The sequence below is a fragment of the Bufo gargarizans genome, chromosome 1 (assembly GCF_014858855.1).
Source record: "Bufo gargarizans isolate SCDJY-AF-19 chromosome 1, ASM1485885v1, whole genome shotgun sequence".
Classification (NCBI taxonomy): Eukaryota; Metazoa; Chordata; class Amphibia; order Anura; family Bufonidae; genus Bufo; species Bufo gargarizans.
Window position 1 is genome coordinate 658,571,030 of NC_058080.1, and position 18,825 is coordinate 658,589,854.

Sequence of the window (18,825 nt, forward strand, 5' to 3'; positions counted from 1 at the left end):
GCAGTCGGAGAAAAACTGCTGTGCGCAGCGCTTTTTGTCCAGCTGCTCCTCAGCATATTTGTCAGGTTGTTGACGGATCTCCACCGGTCCCCATTATAGTGAATGGATCCGGACAGAACCTCGGCAGCACATGGTAGCCCCCGGTATTCATGGATCCGGCCGGAACAGCCTGCCAGATCTGCTTAACGCAAAGGTGAAACAAGCCTTAGTAACTACTGGCATTCCCCATGTAATGACAACTCTGGAGCATCTTTTCTTATAATTTTCTAATATATGTAAGTATTTCAGCCATAAAGAAATATTTCTACCAGTTTATGAATGAATTTCCAGCAGTCTGCAATAAAGGTCCAAATGGGTGTTTTACCAGTTGGGGATGTGTCCCTGCACAGTCTGACACTATTCAATCAGTGTTGTCAGCGACTGTGCAGGGACACACCCCACTGGTAAACCCCAGATTAGGGCTGAAACGATTACTTGATTAAATCGAGTAACTTGACACAAAAAAATCCTCGATGCAAAGATTTGTTTGTGTTATGTGACCATGGAGCGTGAGCGAAGATTACTTACCGCTCCGTGGTCACCCGCCAGCACGCACTGAGCTGCGCTGGATTCTGACAACGTCAGGACATGGGGCGGGAAGCTGATGGCACTGGGGGGGCGGGAAACGGAAGGCACTGGGGGGGCGGGAAACGGAAGGCACTGGGGGGGGCGGGAAACGGAAGGCACTGGGGGGGCGGGGGGGGGCGGGTAGCGGAAGGCACTGGGGGGGCGGGAAACGGAAGGCACTGGGGGGGGGCGGGAAACGGAAGGCACAGGGGGGGGGCGGGAAACGGAAGGCACTGGGGGGGCGGGAAGCGGATGGCACTGGGGGGGCGGGAAGCGGAAGGCACTGGGGGGGCGGGAAGCGGAAGGCACGGGGGGGGGCGGGAAGCGGAAGGCACGGGGGGGGGGGGCGGGAAGCGGAAGGCACGGGGGGGGCGGGAAGCGGAAGGCACGGGGGGGGCGGGAAGCGGAAGGCACTGGGGGGCAGCTGATGGCACTGGGGGGCAGCTGATGGCACTGGGGGGCAGCTGATGGCACTGGGGGGCAGCTGATGGCACTGGGGGGCAGCTGATGGCACTGGGGGGCAGCTGATGGCACTGGGGGGCAGCTGATGGCACTGGGGGGCAGCTGATGGCACTGGGGGGCAGCTGATGGCACTGGGGGCAGCTGATGGCACTGGGGGGCAGCTGATGGCACTGGGGGGGCAGCTGATGGCACTGGGGGGGCAGCTGATGGCACTGGGGGGGCAGCTGATGGCACTGGGGGGGCAGCTGATGGCACTGGGGGGGCAGCTGATGGCACTGGGGGGGCAGCTGATGGCACTGGGGGGGCAGCTGATGGCACTGGGGGGCAGCTGATGGCACTGGGGGGGCAGCTGATGGCACTGGGGGGGCAGCTGATGGCACTGGGGGGGCAGCTGATGGCACTGGGGGGGCAGCTGATGGCACTGGGGGGGCAGCTGATGGCACTGGGGGGGCAGCTGATGGCACTGGGGGGGCAGCTGATGGCACTGGGGGGGCAGCTGATGATCAGTGGTTGTCCCCCCCAGTGCCATGAGCATGGGGGTCCTGGGTCCTCCTGTATGAATCTATTGGTAGTTGAGAATTTGCGCTGCACCTCCATTTATCACTATGGGATTGCCACAGGTAGCCAAATGCTTTAATCGCATGCCTCCAGCAGTTCCATGGAGAATGGATGGAGCCATGCCTAATTTAAAGTAAACTGTAAAATAAGTGAAAACCTCTAAAAACAGTCACAATACATGTTACAAAGATGCAAGATTTTACACGTGTACTTACAAAAACTAAAATTGTGAATAAAGATGTATACGGTACCTTCAAAATTTCCATTCCTTATGAATGTATCAAGTAATAAGTTAAATGTGAAGTCATCTGGAAACATTCCGTACTGGACCTATGAAAGGGACACAGAAAATTATTGCATTCTGACATTTTTACATGTAAGTAAATTATTCCCATCACAATACTTATGGCATAACCACAGGATATGTCATAAATGTATGATAGGTGAAAGCCCCACCTCTGGGAACCGCACTTATCCTGCCTGAAGGGAGAGGCGGCCATACCTGTGCAGACCTCTCCATTCGATTCTATTGGAGTTCCCAAAATGGCCGAGTAAGAATGCTCAGCAGCCCTCGAAGGAGTTCAGCCACTGCCTAGTAACAGGCGAACCTGCCAGATAGCGACTACTACAGGATGTCAACGCTCTTGCCCAAAATAAGAGTCTTTCGCCATAGCGAGTAGGCAATGGTAACTCATTATTGACAAGTCACCAGATCTTCTATCTTTCAATACATGGCCAATTGCCCACAGCTATGGAGAGGGCAATGTCAACTCAGAGGGACCATCTGATTCAAGCAATTCACATTACCTGGGAGAACACTTACACTTAAAGGGAACGCTTAATGTCATCTTTTCAGCTGTAGATCTGAAGATTCTCAGGCTCCTCCTCTGTGGACATTTTCTACAGACACTACAGTGAGGCTGGATCCATGGAGGTGATCATACTTACACGATGCATGCCACTGGGTCTCCATGTCAACATCCTTTCTGATGCCAAGTCACCTGGTTACTGCAGGGAATGACTGGAGAGCAGCCACTCTGTGGAGTCTGTAGAAATGGTCCACAAAGAGGAACAACCCCTTGAAGCAAATTCCAGTTGTTTCTGGTCAAAAAGAACCCTAGAGAAAAAATAAAAGTCTTACCTTATTCTTCAGAGTATATAAAGCCTTGTCTGATGCCCCGTACTGGAGACATTTACGAATCCACCCGTGTATTGTCCAATTCCTCAAATACCAACAGTTTGGACTGTGACGAAACCTACAACAAAGGCCAAGACATTGTAATATCTGCAAAATCACTGAGAGGGGCATTGAGTACTACTCACCGTGACCACTACTACTACTACTATTAATACTAAAATGAGGGAAATATCCCTCCTTTATAAATACGCACCATATCAAAAAACAGCCGTATCTACATAGTGTCATGCACACGATCATATCCATTTTGCGGTCTGCAAAATACAGGTGCTGTCCGTGTGCCCTCCACATATATATTTTTTTTTTTACTTCAATTGGTCAGTGGTCCATACTTTGCAGAAGATTTCTATCTTTTTGAGGAACGGACATACGGATGCAGAAAACGCACAGATGATCCATGTGCTTTCCAGATCTGCATGTCCGTTCTGCAAAAAGAAAGATAGAACGTCTGGACCATGGACCCAGTAAAGTTAATGGGTCCGCAAAATATGCGGAGGCAACACGGACAGTGTCCGTATTTTGCGGATCGCAAAATGCATACAGTTGTGTGCCTGAGGCCTTACAGCCACGTTTTTGTATTTTTTTGTTGTTGTCTGGATAGACTGGATATACGCATGTGAAATAATTCCAGCCATAATGGACTACTACCACCAGCATTAGTGGCCAGTCTCTAGCTTGCTCCATATGAGACTGATAACCATACTGCATCTCCTACAACGGTGCCACGACTGATCTGCACATCAGAACACAGTACGTGTTGCTGCCCGCAGGCACCTCTTGTGTTTCACGTAAATCGGTCTCATTTTCTTCTGCTGCTGTCAGGTTATCGGGGAAATCACTGTTGTAAGGAGATGTCACTGCTCTGCCTTCTTTATTGTAAGCATCAATGTTCAAGGGAATCCCAATTTAGCTTCTCATTATGTGCAGCAGGGGCACTTGGCTCTCTTTTGCATGCAAAGTGGAGCAGAAGCCAATTTTACAAAAATCTGCGTATCCACAACCTAATTTTACCTAGCGCTTGCGAGGACCTAGGAAGCTTAATTACACTGCCCGTCCCTTAAGGGTGTGTTCTTGTGGCTGGCCTGTTCTAACGCCAAGTCCCTGGCAGATCAGTGCCAAACCGGAGGTGTTACAGTAACAGAGATTTAAACTGAAAGAGTGAATTGCTGCGTCCTAGCAGAGCAAGGAACCGATAAGGCTGCTAGAGACATCCAGATGCTGGCAGCCTCCAGCCGTGTCCTCCCGGCGCTTCTTGTCAGGGATATTTCTTCCATCTGATTGAACTCGCTTTCCAGAACATTTACCAGATTATTACAGCTACCCATTCTCCTCCAATTTACCCCGTGTCTCCGGTGCTGGAAAACACTGCCCGTGGTCACTGGAAATTGTGAGAAGAAGGAAGATCCCTCAAGCCAGCCTAGTGTAATGCTATCACAGATGTGGAGGGGGAATAGTATCATGGATCTCAATGAGGGAGGGATATGTTGCCTGCGCCACTTCTTATGAAGAGGAGACTCATCAGCTTTCCTTTGCATAAAATATGACTGGATGTACCTTAAGGCTCCATTCACACATCCGCAATTCCATTCCGCATTTTGCGGAACGGAATTGCGGACCCATTCATTCCTATGGGCAGCACAGTTCCGGAAATGAGGACCCGCACTTCCGGGTCCGCATTTCCGTTCCCCCCAAAAACAGAACATGCCCTATTCTTGTCCGCAACTGCGGACAAGAATAGGCATATTCTATTAGCGTCGGCAATGTGCTGGTGTTCGTGTTTTGCGGATCTGCAAAACACACACAGATGTGTGAATGGACCCTTAAAGAAACCTGTTGTTTTAAAGGGAATGTGTCAACAGGGAATGACCTATTGCTTAAATCAAGTTTTTAGGTTTGTTTCTTTAGAATTTTTGTTTTTATTTACCATTTCATGATCTACATTTAATATATAATTTTCACACTGTTCACTAGGCATAATAGGTCGTGATTTCCTATTCTGTAAAGGTAACTTTTCTGTCGCTATCTTGTTATTACTGCAGGCAGAATTACAATGACAAGTAACACTTCTGGACAGATAACACAGGATCCAACATTAACGATAAGTGATACTACTCCCTCCCGACCTCTGCACAGGTCACACAGCATGCATAAAATAATCTCCTATAGAAGTCAATGGGGGTCCCCTCTTGTCCATTGGGTCCATGGCCCATGTAGCTTCTCTAAAAAAAAAACAGTAAGTCTTAAAGAGGACCTTTTATCTGTTTAGCCCTAATCTAATTAGGGTCTTACTTTATAGGGCGGCCCCCACTGATGTCATACTCCACACATACTTGCTACTTTGTGTTGGTCTATTACACAAAATCCCAATAAAATACATTTAAGTTTGTAAGTGTAAAGTGAAAAAACATGAAAAAGTTAAAGGGGTATGAATACTTTTTCAGGGCACTATACATGTCTTATTGCTGGGACCTCCACCGCCACTGCACGGCTGCAATGAGGAAGCTTTTGAGTGGAGCGGCAGTGGAGCATGTGCACTGTCACTCCATTTCCAGTCTATTGGATTGACAGAGACAGCACATCACTTGGCCGCTTCTGCCTCGCGAGTGCAGTCAGGTGACCTGCTGCTGCAAAGTGATTGGCTGAACAGGCATTTCAAGTTTGTCGAGAGGGACCGACAAGCAGAGAGCGGTGGGAGACTATGAGGAGCTGGAACAGGAGTGACGGGGTATCGGTAAGGGGATAACTGATTTATTTTATTTTACATAATGGAACCCATTAAAAACAAATTGGCTGGACAACCCCTTTAGGCTACGTACCTGCACAGGGGTGTAGAAATTCCACACAAATATTTGTGCAGAATTCTGTGCGTTTCGGCACCAAATCCGCACGGGTTACTTGCAGATTTGATGCGGCTTTTCCGTAGATCTCACCCTTCTTAAATCTGCTGTGGATTTCAAAATCTGCACAGGAGGTCAATTTTGTTGGTACTGTATTACGTTGTGTTTTATTTTTCCACACAAAAATCTGCCCAGAAAAAACACGAGTAATCCGCAGCGTGTGCAGGTAGCCTTAAATGTTGAACAAACTTGCCGACTTTTTTTTTTTTACAAATGTTTTGAGCCAAAGCCAGGAGTAGACCAAAAAGGAGTGTTATAAAGAAAAGGCTCTTTTGTACGGACTCCAGCGATTTCAGTATTAAAATGCTTTGTAGCAGGGGGGCGGAGCCAAACCGCTGAACAAGACGGAGGTCTGAGAGAGGGCTCCTTCCTCACAGACCCGTGTTTTACAGCTTCTATACGCCGGAGACAACAAAATTGGTTAAAATTGAAAGAGAAAGGTCCAGGGATACATCCGGTACCCCCAAACAAAAGAAAAATCAAGCGGCGATGGACAGATTCCTCAGAAAGACGTTGGCAGCTTCTTCGGCTTGGTCTGGCAAGATGGCGCTTCAGGCTTATGGGCGTGACACCGAGGGAGAGGAAGAAGAAGATGAGACCATGCAAACTGAAGATAATGGCACACTTACCAAAGCCTTCTTCAAAGCTACCTTGTCCCAGGCTCTAGCACCATTAATACAGGAGATAGGGGAATTGAGACAAGATATGAGCGCTATGGGGCACTGAGTGGATAAATTGGAAGCTCAGCAAAGCCAAGTAGTGTCGCACAGCGCGGACATAGTGAAGACACTGGAAACTCAGATCTCCTTGCTAAACAATGCCTACCTCATGATTGAGGATCAAGAGAACAGGGGCCAGAGAAAAAATATAAGAATAAGAATAAAAGGCCTGTCGGAGTCAACACTGACGGAGGAGCTGGAGACCACCGCCAGAAAAGTATTTACAGATCTTCTGGGGGGAAAACAGGGCCGAAGACATCACCATTGAAAGGATTCACCGCTCACTGCGCCCTCCACCTAAGCAGGGAGAGCCACCTAGAGACGTGGTATGCGGTCTATTGAGCTTCAGAGACACAGCAGACATATTACAAGCCTCAAGGGAGAGGAAAGAGTTAAGGTACAGAGATTCAACTGTTCTACTCTACCAAGAAAAAAAGCCCCCTCAACCATGGCTAAACGGAGAGCCCTTAAGCCTCTCACCGACCATCTGAGAAATCAAAAAATACCTTACAGATGGCTCTATCCTTTTGGGATAACTTTTGCAATAAAATGGCCGCCGATGCGTGGTTTGCACGCCCCAGGATTTATCCACTGCCTGGGATCTCTTAGATATACCGCCCATACCTATTGAATCCTGGCTCCCAGTGTACATTACCTTATCCAAGCTACCTCAACTCCCTACCATTGAAGCCTGGGAGGTAGTTACTAAACATAAAACTTCCAACAGCAAAAGGCACATAGAATAAGGGGCAACAGTTTTCTCCCATCTACTGTATACCTGGGAGATTTAGAGGAAACATTACAGCAGTCTATCCAGGAGTGTGCCATCACAGCACGCTACAAAGACACTACATTTATAAGTTTGCTCACTGTCCAAAACGGCCCCGGGCCCTCTTAAATGGTCATATACTTACAGAGAGGACCTTTTGCCAACTATAGAGAAAGCAGCCTGTAAGGCCCCTTTCACACGGGCGAGTTTTCCGTGCGGGTGCGATGCGTGCGGTGAACGTATTGCACCTGCACTGAATCCTGACCCATTCATTTCTATGGGGCTGTGCACATGTGCGGTGACTTTCACGCATCACTTGTGCGTTGAGTGAAAATCGCAGCATGCTCTATATTGTCCGATTTTCACGCGACGCAGGCCCCATAGAAGTGAATGTGAAGCGTGAAAATCGCATAGCATCCGCAAGCAAGTGCGGATGCGGTGCAATTTACACGCACGGTTCCTAGGAGACGATCGGGATGGAGACCCGATCATTATTATTTTCCCTTATAACATGGTTATAAGGTAAAATAATAGCATTCTGAATACAGAATGCATAGTAAAACAGCGCTGGAGGGGTTAAAAAATAATAATTTAACTCCCCTTAGTCCACTTGATCGCGAAGCCCGGCATCTCCTTGTGTCTCCTTTGCTGAACAGGACCTGGGGTGAGCATTAAATACAGGTAAAGGACCTTTGATGACGTGAATCACCATGGTAAAAGATCATGTGACGTACCATGTGATGACCGGAGTGACGTCATCAAAGGTCCTTTACCTGTATTTAATGCTCATCCCAGGTCCTGTTCAGCAAAGGAGACACAAGGAGATGCCGGGCTTTGCGATCAAGTGGACTAAGGTGAGTTAAATAATTTTTTATTTTTTTTTAACCCCTCCAGCGCTGTTTTACTATGCATTCTGTATTCAGAATGCTATTATTTTCCCTTATAACCATGTTATAAGGGAAAATAATACAATCTTCAGAACATCAATCCCAAGCCCGAACTTCTGTGAAGAAGTTCGGGTTTGGGTACCAAACATGCGTGATTTTTCTCACGCGAGTGCAACGCATGACAATGTTTTGCACTCGCGCGGAAAAATGGCGCATTTTCCCGCAACGCACCTGCCTCTTATCTGGGCAAAAAAACTGACGCCCGTGTGAAAGAGGTGATTTTCACGCATCATTTGTGCGTTGCATGAAAATCACAGAAAGCTCTATTTTGTGCTTTTTTTACGCAATGCAGGCCCCATAGAAGTGAATGGGGCTGCGTGAAAATTGCAAGCATCTGCAAGCAAGTGCGGATGCGGTGTGATTTTCACGCACGGTTGCTAGGAGACGATCGGGATGGGGACCCGAACATTATTATTTTCCTTTATAACATGGTTATAAGGGAAAATAATAGCATTCTTAATAAAGAATGCATAGTACAATAGGGCTGGAGGGGTTAAAATCAATAAATAAATTTTTTTTACTTACCTTAATCCACTTGTTCGCGCAGCCGGCATCTTTTCTGTCTTCATCTGTGAGAAAAAGGACCTTTGATGATGTCACTACGCTCATCACATGGTCTATCACAAGATCCATCACTATGGTGATGGATCATTTAATGAGTGTAGTGACGTCAAAGGTCCTATTACTCACAGATAAAGACAGAAAAGATGCCGGCTGCGTGAACAAGTGGATTAAGGTAAGTTACATTTTTTTATTTTAACCCCTCCAGCCCTATTGTACATTGCATTCTTTATTAAGAATGCTATTATTTTCCCTTATAACCATGTTATAAAGGAAAATAATAAAGTTCGGGTCCCATCCCGATCGTCTCCTAGCAACAGTGTGTGAAAATCGCACCGCATCCGCACTTGCTTGCGATTTTCACGCAGCCCTATTCACTTCTATGGGGCCTGCGTTGCGTAAAAAAATTAAAATCGCGGCTCCTGTACGCAGCTTGAACCCAAACCTGAACTTCTGTGAAGAAGTTCGGGTCTGGGTACCACAGTCAGTTTTTTTATCACGCGCGAGCAGTCAAAACTGACTGCAATCGTGTACCTACTCGCAAGGGTTTGCCGCAACGCATCCGAACCTTATACGGACACGCTAGTGTAAAAGAGGCCTAATACGTACATATTGGGAACAGATAGAACAAGAACAAACAGTAAATAAAATATGTAAATCCTCAGTTGAATTCTCCCCTCAATCCGTTCTACTGTGGCTCCCTTCTAAACAATGGCATCCTGCTGCCTCGGACCTGAAAACTTTATTGATCCAGGCGGCAAGATTGCCAATTCCGCTACAATGGCTGAACACTACTCCTCCTACCCTGGATCAGTGGTTTGCCAAATTTTTGAAAACTTTAAATAAAAAGATTTGGGGGGGGGGGGAAGAAGAAGGTTTGTAGCAGGAATTTGACCTCATTGTACTGACATCAACCATGAAGCCTATCCACCCTTTAATTAGAGTCATTCCGGTACAAGCGTTACCATACAAGCCAACCCCTCCAGCCCAGTCCTGCACTTAGGATATGGCCTTTTTACAGAGTCATCTATAATGGTTCTTCTCAACTGAACAAACATTAATTTGTCAGCTCCTTCCTTCTCTATTGTTAATCCTAAAACGGATGCCCAGCCTCTATGACCGAGTGAGCAAAAAGATTACTGAAGGGTCCCGTAGGGAGCCATGACATGCATGAATGCATCTAAATGGCCTCATTTCATTCACAAGTAACAGGTGCAAGCCAGGGTTATGCAAACACAATCCAAGACCAGCCATTCTGCTGCCATAATCACAGGCTGGCATGCAACCATCCAGACGAGCCCTCCGCCTCTCACCCTAAAATAGAGTTTATGTCACTGACTGACTGGGGGCCCCAAAACAAAACGATTAAAGAAAAAGGTAGAATTTACAGTAGATCTCAGGCTTCAAATCCACATCCAACTGGAGTATTTCCTGATATGTGAATTGAGAAACTAAAGTCACCCAACTGCCTTGTATCTCGCACAATGAAAACTACATTCATGTAATACGCTTAGGGCTCATTCAGACGGCCGTATGGTGTCCACAAAAATGCGGATCTGTTTTTTTTTTTGCGGACAGTTCAGCAGGTCTGCAAAAAAAAAAAAAAAAAAAACGGATTGCATTCCTTATTTTTGTGGACCCATAGACCTCAATGGGGCCACGTCCTGATTTTCACTGATAAGTATAGGACATGTTTCATTTGTTTTACGGAGCCGTGGAATGGAATAGAAGGGACCCATAGAAGTAAATGGGTCGGCATCTAATCTGCAAAAAAAAAAAAAAAAAAAACTAACCGCATTTTTACGGACAGCATACGGCCGTCTGAATGAGCCCTTAGAAAAATAGAAAGAGGCAAATGAGCCAATAAGAGAAATTAACCCTTTAAACCAGCCAATTAACCCTTTTGTCACAGTAGATCACTTACTAACGGGATCCTGTTGGGAGATTCATGCTACCCAAACCGCAGGCAGCATGAAATCCAGACAGGCTCCCTTGTTTTCTTCTGAAACCCTGCAGTCTGGATAGTGGATAACTTCTTAGATTTGCAGCACTCCATTCATTTCCCTGTAGTGCCACCACAGGGGAAATTAGGCACCCAGAATTCCTTAATATGGTGTATGAACACCTAATAGAGGGACAACTATGACTAGGATTAAAGGGTAAATGCTAGAATACAGCCTTTGTTCCCGTGTATGTGAGTTATATGGAAACATGGATACATCTACCAAATGTCCCTACATAAAAAAATGTCAAGATTGGCACCTAGAGGGCAAAACAGGGACAAGCGTCAAAGCTCAGGAGATTTACAAACTCCCAGAAAATGCCTTCAAAAGTATACTTACGGCTTATGATCTCGCCTGCGCCTTCTGTCAGACATATAGGTCAGAAGCGTCCCCGTTGTGTACCCCCGGTGGAAAGCCATACAATGACATACTTTGCTTATTGGCACATATGTTAAAAACCAGCACGAAATACTTTTACTAGCGGTGGAAGACTAATGTCACGCTTCTCAGTCGGGTGAAGAAAAGCCTATGGATATATTCAGTGTATGCGCCAGGAGCTTTGCCAACACATACACAGAGTGTGATGTGAACACAGCCCTTGGCTACCTTCACGTGATAGTGAAAATGTTAAAAACGTCAAAATGGTCTATATGTTTTTTTACTGACACCTTTCAGAGAAATGGCCCCCTTCAATTGTATGAAAACGAACAAAGTGGGACATGTCCTATTTTTTGATGGCCTTTATTCACGGGCTGTCAAAATACACAGCCATGTGGATAACCTCACAGACTACCATTGTTCTTAATACGGTCTTGTAGACGTACTACTCAAAAATTATTATTATTTACTGCCTATCTAAAGTACATTAAAAACACTTCATTTGATAATGTTAAAAATAATAAATCTCCACATGAATAGGCCGATAAGGTGAACTGGAATTTTTCAGACTATTTATATGCTGGTTCCTGGTAACACCCTACCACAAAGACTCCTTTATATTTAGGAGTGTATGGATAATGGGGCAAATCCTCTGGTGATCTCACAGGGATATCTTTGCACTACATATACGGGGCTGTAAACTCTTTAGTAAGTGCTGTATAGGGTCTCACACTTGGAGGATTAATCCCTAATAGGCTCAATATGAAAGCGAAAGTCAGTCTGCATGTTTTCTTGTACTGCAGTCTAATGCTCGACGCGTTTCCCTAGCCGACTATTGTCGGTATTTCATCAGGAGCATTAAACCTAGTGCTTGGCCAATGTCATGTATTGCGACCCTGATGGTGGGTATGCAATGATTTTGGCAGGCACTTTTCGGTCTGCTGACTAGAGAGACGCTGCACGCTTCTGATATCGTGCGTACAGCAGCGAGCCTCCCGGCATTGTAGTGGCCGTAGCGCGCGCAAGATGTGCGCTGTTTAAATGGAGAAAACTCCACCCCTTTCCCTGCCAAGCCTCTAGCAGGCATCCAATAGGTGCACAATCGCTACATGACCGCGCCTGCTACTGTCATCATCACCAGGGGACGGACAGCCCATTGCTCAGTCATCTGCGTCGACTCCGCCTGCTCCTCACATCATTCATCGCTATGACAAGGGGGAGTGAAAGTTTGTGACGTTTGCTTGAGTCACCATCTAGGCTGGGACATGTAGTCGATGGATTAACTTACTGTTCAGGTAACACCAGTGTATAAATAATCGGAACTAAATATTTACTGTCATATGTGGTTAACAGGATGAAGGCAGAGAGGATCCCTCCTGCCTGAAACAGAGAAGATAGATAGATTATATATATATATATATATATATATAATGTCGAAACAAATCCTGCTTAAATAGGAGTGGTCCTATTTCCTATAGTCCCTAAGAAGTCCCCATCAATCGCAGAGGTATCAACCACTGACAATCATGCTAGGGGCATTAGGGACATATTAAGGTCCCATTTCATGGACATATTCAGGACAATAGGGACACATTTAGGTCCCAAATCGTGGATGGTCTCCATAATACTCAATAGGGAGAGATCAATATGAAAGAGAATCGTCAAAGCGGACAAAATATTCAAAGTAGGGACAGAAGATAAATTTCATATGCTAGCCACAAAGAGGGAAAATCCTTCATTCAATGAAACATGCGTATGAGATGGCATCGTTTAAAGTTTAAACCTTTTCGCTTAACAGTGTTTAATGTGAACATCCACTGCGCCTCCTTTCTGAGAAGCAGAGTGTCAATATCGCCTCCCCTGGGTGGTGGTCTTACATGTTCGATGCCCTGAAATTTAAAGCAGTCTGTTATTTTGGGATGGCAGGTTGCCACATGTTTCGTTTTAGTTTTTTCCATTTAAACAGCGCACATCTCTCGCGCGCTACGGCCACTACAATGCCGGGAGGCTCGCTGCTGTACGCACGATATCAGAAGCGTCTCTCTAGTCAGCAGACCGAAAAGTGCCTGGCAAAATCATTGCATACCCACCATCAGGGTCGCAATACATGACATTGGCCAAGCACTAGGTTTAATGCTTCTGATGAAATACCGACAATAGTCGGCTAGGGAAACGCGTCGAGCATTAGTCTGTTGTCAGCATGGCTGATCCATTTTTTGGAGTCAAAACAAAAGCAAACCGGACCCCATTGACTATGATGGGATCCATCAGTGTTCAGTTTTTCTGCAGAACAGCGTGTACATTACTCCACGGATAGAAGGTAGAAAAGAATGCATACTGTGAACTTCTCTGTGCTGACCCACGGTCCACAGGTGCAGTCGAGATAGCACATGGACGGAAAAGACTGGTTTATGGACCAGGTCTATCCATGTATGCAATGGTCTACACATGGACCCAAACACTTAAATAGTGCAACTCATTACCAAGGATGCGTGAGGAAAAACTTATGGCATGAAACATACTGGCTCTTGTCTCACAGACCTGAAGACCACTGGACAACTGTCATGCAGAGGCCACACTATTTAAAAGTGTCTGTATGTTGAAATATGGCAGTCTGAATCTTGCCTCATATGTTGAATCTAATGCAATGACTAATCCTCAAAGAAAAAAAATAAACTGAAAATAAACTGTGGTATAATATATACAGCAGCTTCCAGCCACTGATCCATAGCACACTGCTTCATTGTACAATGTTAAGACACGGTCATACATGATCAGATAACCATTAAAGCGAACCTCTGGTTTAAGAAAAATATTTTACATTCACTGGGGAAAGAAAGAACACTTACCAGGTGACCTCCTTTCCATCTTTTCAGCTGCAGATCTGACATTTCTTGGGCTCCTCTCCTGCGATCCAAGATGACCACACTACTTCTTAGGCTGCCTGATGCATACTGTGCAGTCAACGACACTTCCTGCTGCCTGCAGATTGGCCAGAAAGGGCTCAACAAGAAGGAAGTGTCAAGAATGCAGTGTGTACCAAGTAGTCTGAGAGGCAGTACGGCCATCTTGCATGGAAGAAGAGGAGCCCGGAAACTGGCAGATATAAGGCTGAAAAGATAAAAAGGAGGTGGCGTGGCCTGGACATCTGAGAAGATGGCGGCGTAAGCTCTGAGCTCTGTTTTCATAAGGGGACTCATATGCACCAGTGGTGGGGACGAAACTAACTGCCAAGAATCCCAGGAACAAGCCACTACTCCAGTGATCACAAATCTAGACGCATACCTGTATCGTGGTCCCGCTCCACTGCTTCCAGATTGCGGCCTACCCCCGTCTTCTGCTTCTGCACTGCCTTGAGTTGTGACGCATCAGCTCCTGTGCCCTTCCCGCCAAGCGGCCCACAACAGCGCTGCTCCCTCTCCTCCGTCGCCGGAAGAAAGGGAGTTTCCGTAATTGGGGTGAGCCCCCAGAAGATCCCCTTGATCTAGCACAGACCCTGGGAAGGACTGAGAGGGACACTGCTGCATGGGACCAGCTCTCTGACTCTGCAGAAGACAGGGAAGATGGCGTGCAGCTTCCCTTGCAGGCCTCAGCGATACTTCAACAGACGTTACAACACATGCCCACTAAAGAGCACTTCAAGGCTTTAATAACAGAGGTGAGGAATGTATGTAAATCTGAAATTTCCTCTTTACGCCAGGGCTTTAAACTGATGGCCTCTCGAACTGATTCTATTAAAACAGATCACGATGATACCCGCAAATATATTGCTCATCTCTAATCTACCATTGTACAGCATGCCCGTACTATCAGGCACCATACTAACTCGCGCCACCTAGAGAATTTAGACAACAGGGGCACAGGAACAACATCAGAGTCAGAGGCTTGCCTGAGTCTGAGAAAGATGAAAACCTACATGATCTCATTAAAGAACTCTTCAATTCAGTATTGGGCTCCCAAACCCCCCCAAGCTATTAAATTAGATAGAGCGCATAGGGCGCTTCTGTCTAAAAATTTCTCTATGAAACCCCGCAATATGATTTGTTGCGTGCATTACTTTCAGCTTAAAGAAGCCATCATGGCCAAAGCTCGCACTATGCGGCCCATTGACTTTCGTGGATCCTCTGTACAATTATATCAGGATCTCTCATGGAGGACTGTCCAAAAGAGACGATCACTGCAACCTCTGTTGACCTGTCTTCGGGACAAAAAAAAAAAAAAAAAAGTTGCGTACAGTTGGCAGTTCCCTTTTGCACTGATTGTTTCCAGCAATGGCAAGACATCCATCCGTGAGAACCCATGCTGATCTTCCGGAGTTCTGTTCCTCTCTGGGTATATCTACTCCGACTGTCGAGGATTGTGAAGTTCCGAAGCCGCCACCTACCCCTGTCCCAATATGGCAAACTTTGCAACAGAAAAGGCATCGTTCTCCTCCCTAAGATGAACTATCCGAGTCTGGGTCCTGGGCTGCACCTACCTCAACTATCTAACACTACAGATCTAAAACTGTACCCCAGCAGAAGCTCGCTCTCCGAGTCAGAGCTTGCATGTCGAGCAGTGTTTCTCACACATGTTGAAACTGTTCCATCAGTCACACCCCTGTGTACAGGGTTTTTCTTTCTGCCCTTTCTCTCTCCTCCTTCCTTTTTGTTGCTGGGGGAAGGAAGTTGGACAATACTAGGTTTCTTTGGCAAGTCTCATTAGCCCCTAACTGGGCATTGTTGACTAAAGTCTGGAAATTTCTGTGTTTCTTTATTTGTGTCTGTTCTCTTCTGTGTTTCCCCTCTCCAATATGTGTTCCCCTTCTCCATTTAACCTCTACAGGCACTCTGTGGTCATCCCGCATACACTGGGACTCTCCTGTTTGGTGCCCCTGGCATTGGCTCTCCAGGATGGATCTTGTGTCACCTAACAGCAAGTATGGTGCTCATTACACACTTAAACTATGATTAAATGTATCTCACTGAATGTAAAAGGCCTTAACTCCAATGTTAAAAGGAGATTAGCCCTTACTGAATGCCGCTCCCAAAAAGCAGATGTTTTCCTCCAGGAGACCCATTTCAACTATGATGGCTCCTTTAAATTTGCAGCTAGATCATTCCGAGTGAATTCCGCTTCAGCAGATAAAAAAAGACGGCTGGAATAGCCATCCTTCTATCCGCCAACTGTCCCTTGCAGGTTGAGTCATCCATCTCTGATGTGAAGGGTAGATTTGTCATCCTCAAGACTACTCTCAATGGTACTATGCTCATACTCTAATATATATGCTCCAAACTCCTCCCAGATTTCTTTTTTGAATAGAGTCTTTTAGAAGCTTTCTCGCTATCTATCTGCCGCACTGATTGTGGGTGTGTGACTTTAATGTCTCCTTCTCTGAACACTTAGACAGATTTTCCCCCACTGAATCTACACCTTCACACTCTCAACGTAGACTGTCACGACTCTTTAGGAGCCTGATCCGGAAGTTTGCACTCTATGACGTGTGGAGGATAAACTATCCCAGGTCTAGATCCTACACCTTCTACTCACACTCGCATCGGACACACACCCGTATAGATTATTTTGGAAACATACCTACCCTCCGATTGCTTTGCAATGCGGAGGTGGGGAGCATTACGTAGTCAGATCATTGCCCGATTTCTATCTCTCTTAAAACCTCTGGATACCACACTAGAGTGTCATTGGAGACTAAACGATTCCTTACTTACCAGGCCATTACTTAAACAGGAACTGCACACCACCCTCTCTAAATACTGCTTCGTTAACAAAATCTTGTGTGTCATCCATTTCTACACTATGGGAAGCACATAAGGTGGTCTTCAGGGGAAATTGTATTGCCCTGGGTTCAAAACTGAAACGAGACACTGCTTTGCAAAAGACAATAGTTACTGCTCAATTGAAAGATTTAGAATCTCAGCTGGGAACACGTCGATCATGCCATCTGCTTCACCACATAGTGCTCTTGCGAGCTACATTGCAGGAACTGGCCATTGCAAAAACAGAAAAGTTGCTACTGTACTCAAGGCAACACTTCTACGCATGGGGCAATAAGCCTCACACTATGTTAGCACGTCAGATGCGAAAGTGCAATGTGACAGGAACCCCAACAGCGCTGCAGCAGGCTGATGGCACTACGATATATGACCTTAATACTATTTCCACCCTTTTCCAACAACTTCCTTCCAACCAGACAGACCTCGAAAACATTTTCTCTGCTTTTCTGAATAAATGTAATCTGACAAATATGCCGAACATGGCACTAGCATTGCTTAATACCCAGATAATGGCGGAAGAGCTTGAGGGGGTAGTTAAACAGCTCCCTAACAATAAATCCCCTGGCCCCAATGGCCTACCTTACCTCTATTACAAATTATTTTTACCTCTCCTCCTACCACATGTTAACCTTATTCAGTTCCTTCTTACAGGGTGCTCCGATACCTGAGTCGACTCTCCACTCCTATATAACCCTCATTCTAAAACCAGGCAAAGACCCATTAGACTGTTAAAATTATTAACCCATAGCCCTCCTTAACTCTGACCTAAAAATATTCACTAAAATCCTGGCTAATTAGCTCTCACATTGGCTTCCTCAATTGATACATAAGGACCAAGTGGGCTTTGTTCCATGCCAGCAGGGTGGTGACAACACGAGGAGAACTATAAGCTTGATCGGCGTTGTCAATAAAAGTAAGCGACAAGCTCTATTATTAAGCTTGGATGTGGAAAAAGCATTCTACCACCTAAGTTGGTCTTTCATGTTTTCCACCCTACGGGGTATTGGTATCACTGTCTCTTTTCTAACCGCACTGCGCGCGCCTTACACCCGACCCACAGCCACTATAAATATGCCCCATGCCCATTCTGGTACATTCCCTATAAGTAATGGCACACGCCAGAGATGCTCTCTTTTGCCGCTCCTTTTTGTGCTTTGCATTGAGCCACTCGCAGCGGCTATCAGGTCTCACCCTGACATCCATGGAGTTTTAGTTATTAATATAGAATTTAAAGTTTCTCTGTTTGCAGATGACATTCTTCTCAACTTGTCTGACTTGCATGTCACTCTTCCAAATCTTTTTTGTTTATTGGGTTAGCATTACTACAAACTAACTTTCACTTTAAGTAGTACCAGATCCTTGCGCTATCTAGGGATACAATTAACTCCCAAGTACTCTTCCCTATATGCCCCAAATTTCCCACCTCTCCTCCATGACCTTAAATTCCTTATGACCAAATGGATGACTCTGCCGATATCCTTCTTTGGACGAATAGCAACAGTTAAAATTCTTCCCAAACTGTTATACCTATTTGAGGCCCTCCCTGTTCCCGTACCTGGGAAGGAGTTGCAAGCTCTCCAATCTGCTATCTTGCGGTTCATATGGAATGGAAAAAGACATAGAATAGCCTGCATGGTTCTTAAGGCTCTTAAAATGCAGGAAGGACTGTCAGTTCCAGATATCACAAGGTACTATTGGGCCACACACCTGAGACTACTCCCAGCCTGGTCCTCTCTTTATGCTTACTCTAGATGGATGGAAATAGAAAAACTAAGCCTAGCGCCAAATTCCCACTCCGCCTCCAATGTCCTTTACGTGTAACATCTAGCAAATCTGCAGACGACAATTTTCCTTGGTCTCAGATAAGTCCTCTATGACTTCTTTCCTATTCAACTCCATATTTCCAGAGAGTATGCTCCCTTCCTTTTTTTAGACCATGGTTCTCTAGCAAGT

General features: G+C 45.8%; 1 protein-coding gene across 1 annotated transcript in view; it reads right to left on the reverse strand.

Annotated features, from left to right (window-relative positions):
* The window catches only part of MRPS27 (mitochondrial ribosomal protein S27), a 97,540-nt gene that overhangs the window by 35,081 nt on the left and 43,634 nt on the right, over positions 1–18,825 (reverse strand). The window contains exons 5-6 of the mRNA XM_044291757.1: positions 2,768–2,882; positions 1,878–1,956 (exon numbers count right to left, since the gene is read on the reverse strand). Coding sequence (XP_044147692.1) covers positions 1,878–1,956; positions 2,768–2,882 — 194 coding nt within the window. The remainder of the gene's footprint in view (positions 1–1,877; positions 1,957–2,767; positions 2,883–18,825) is intronic.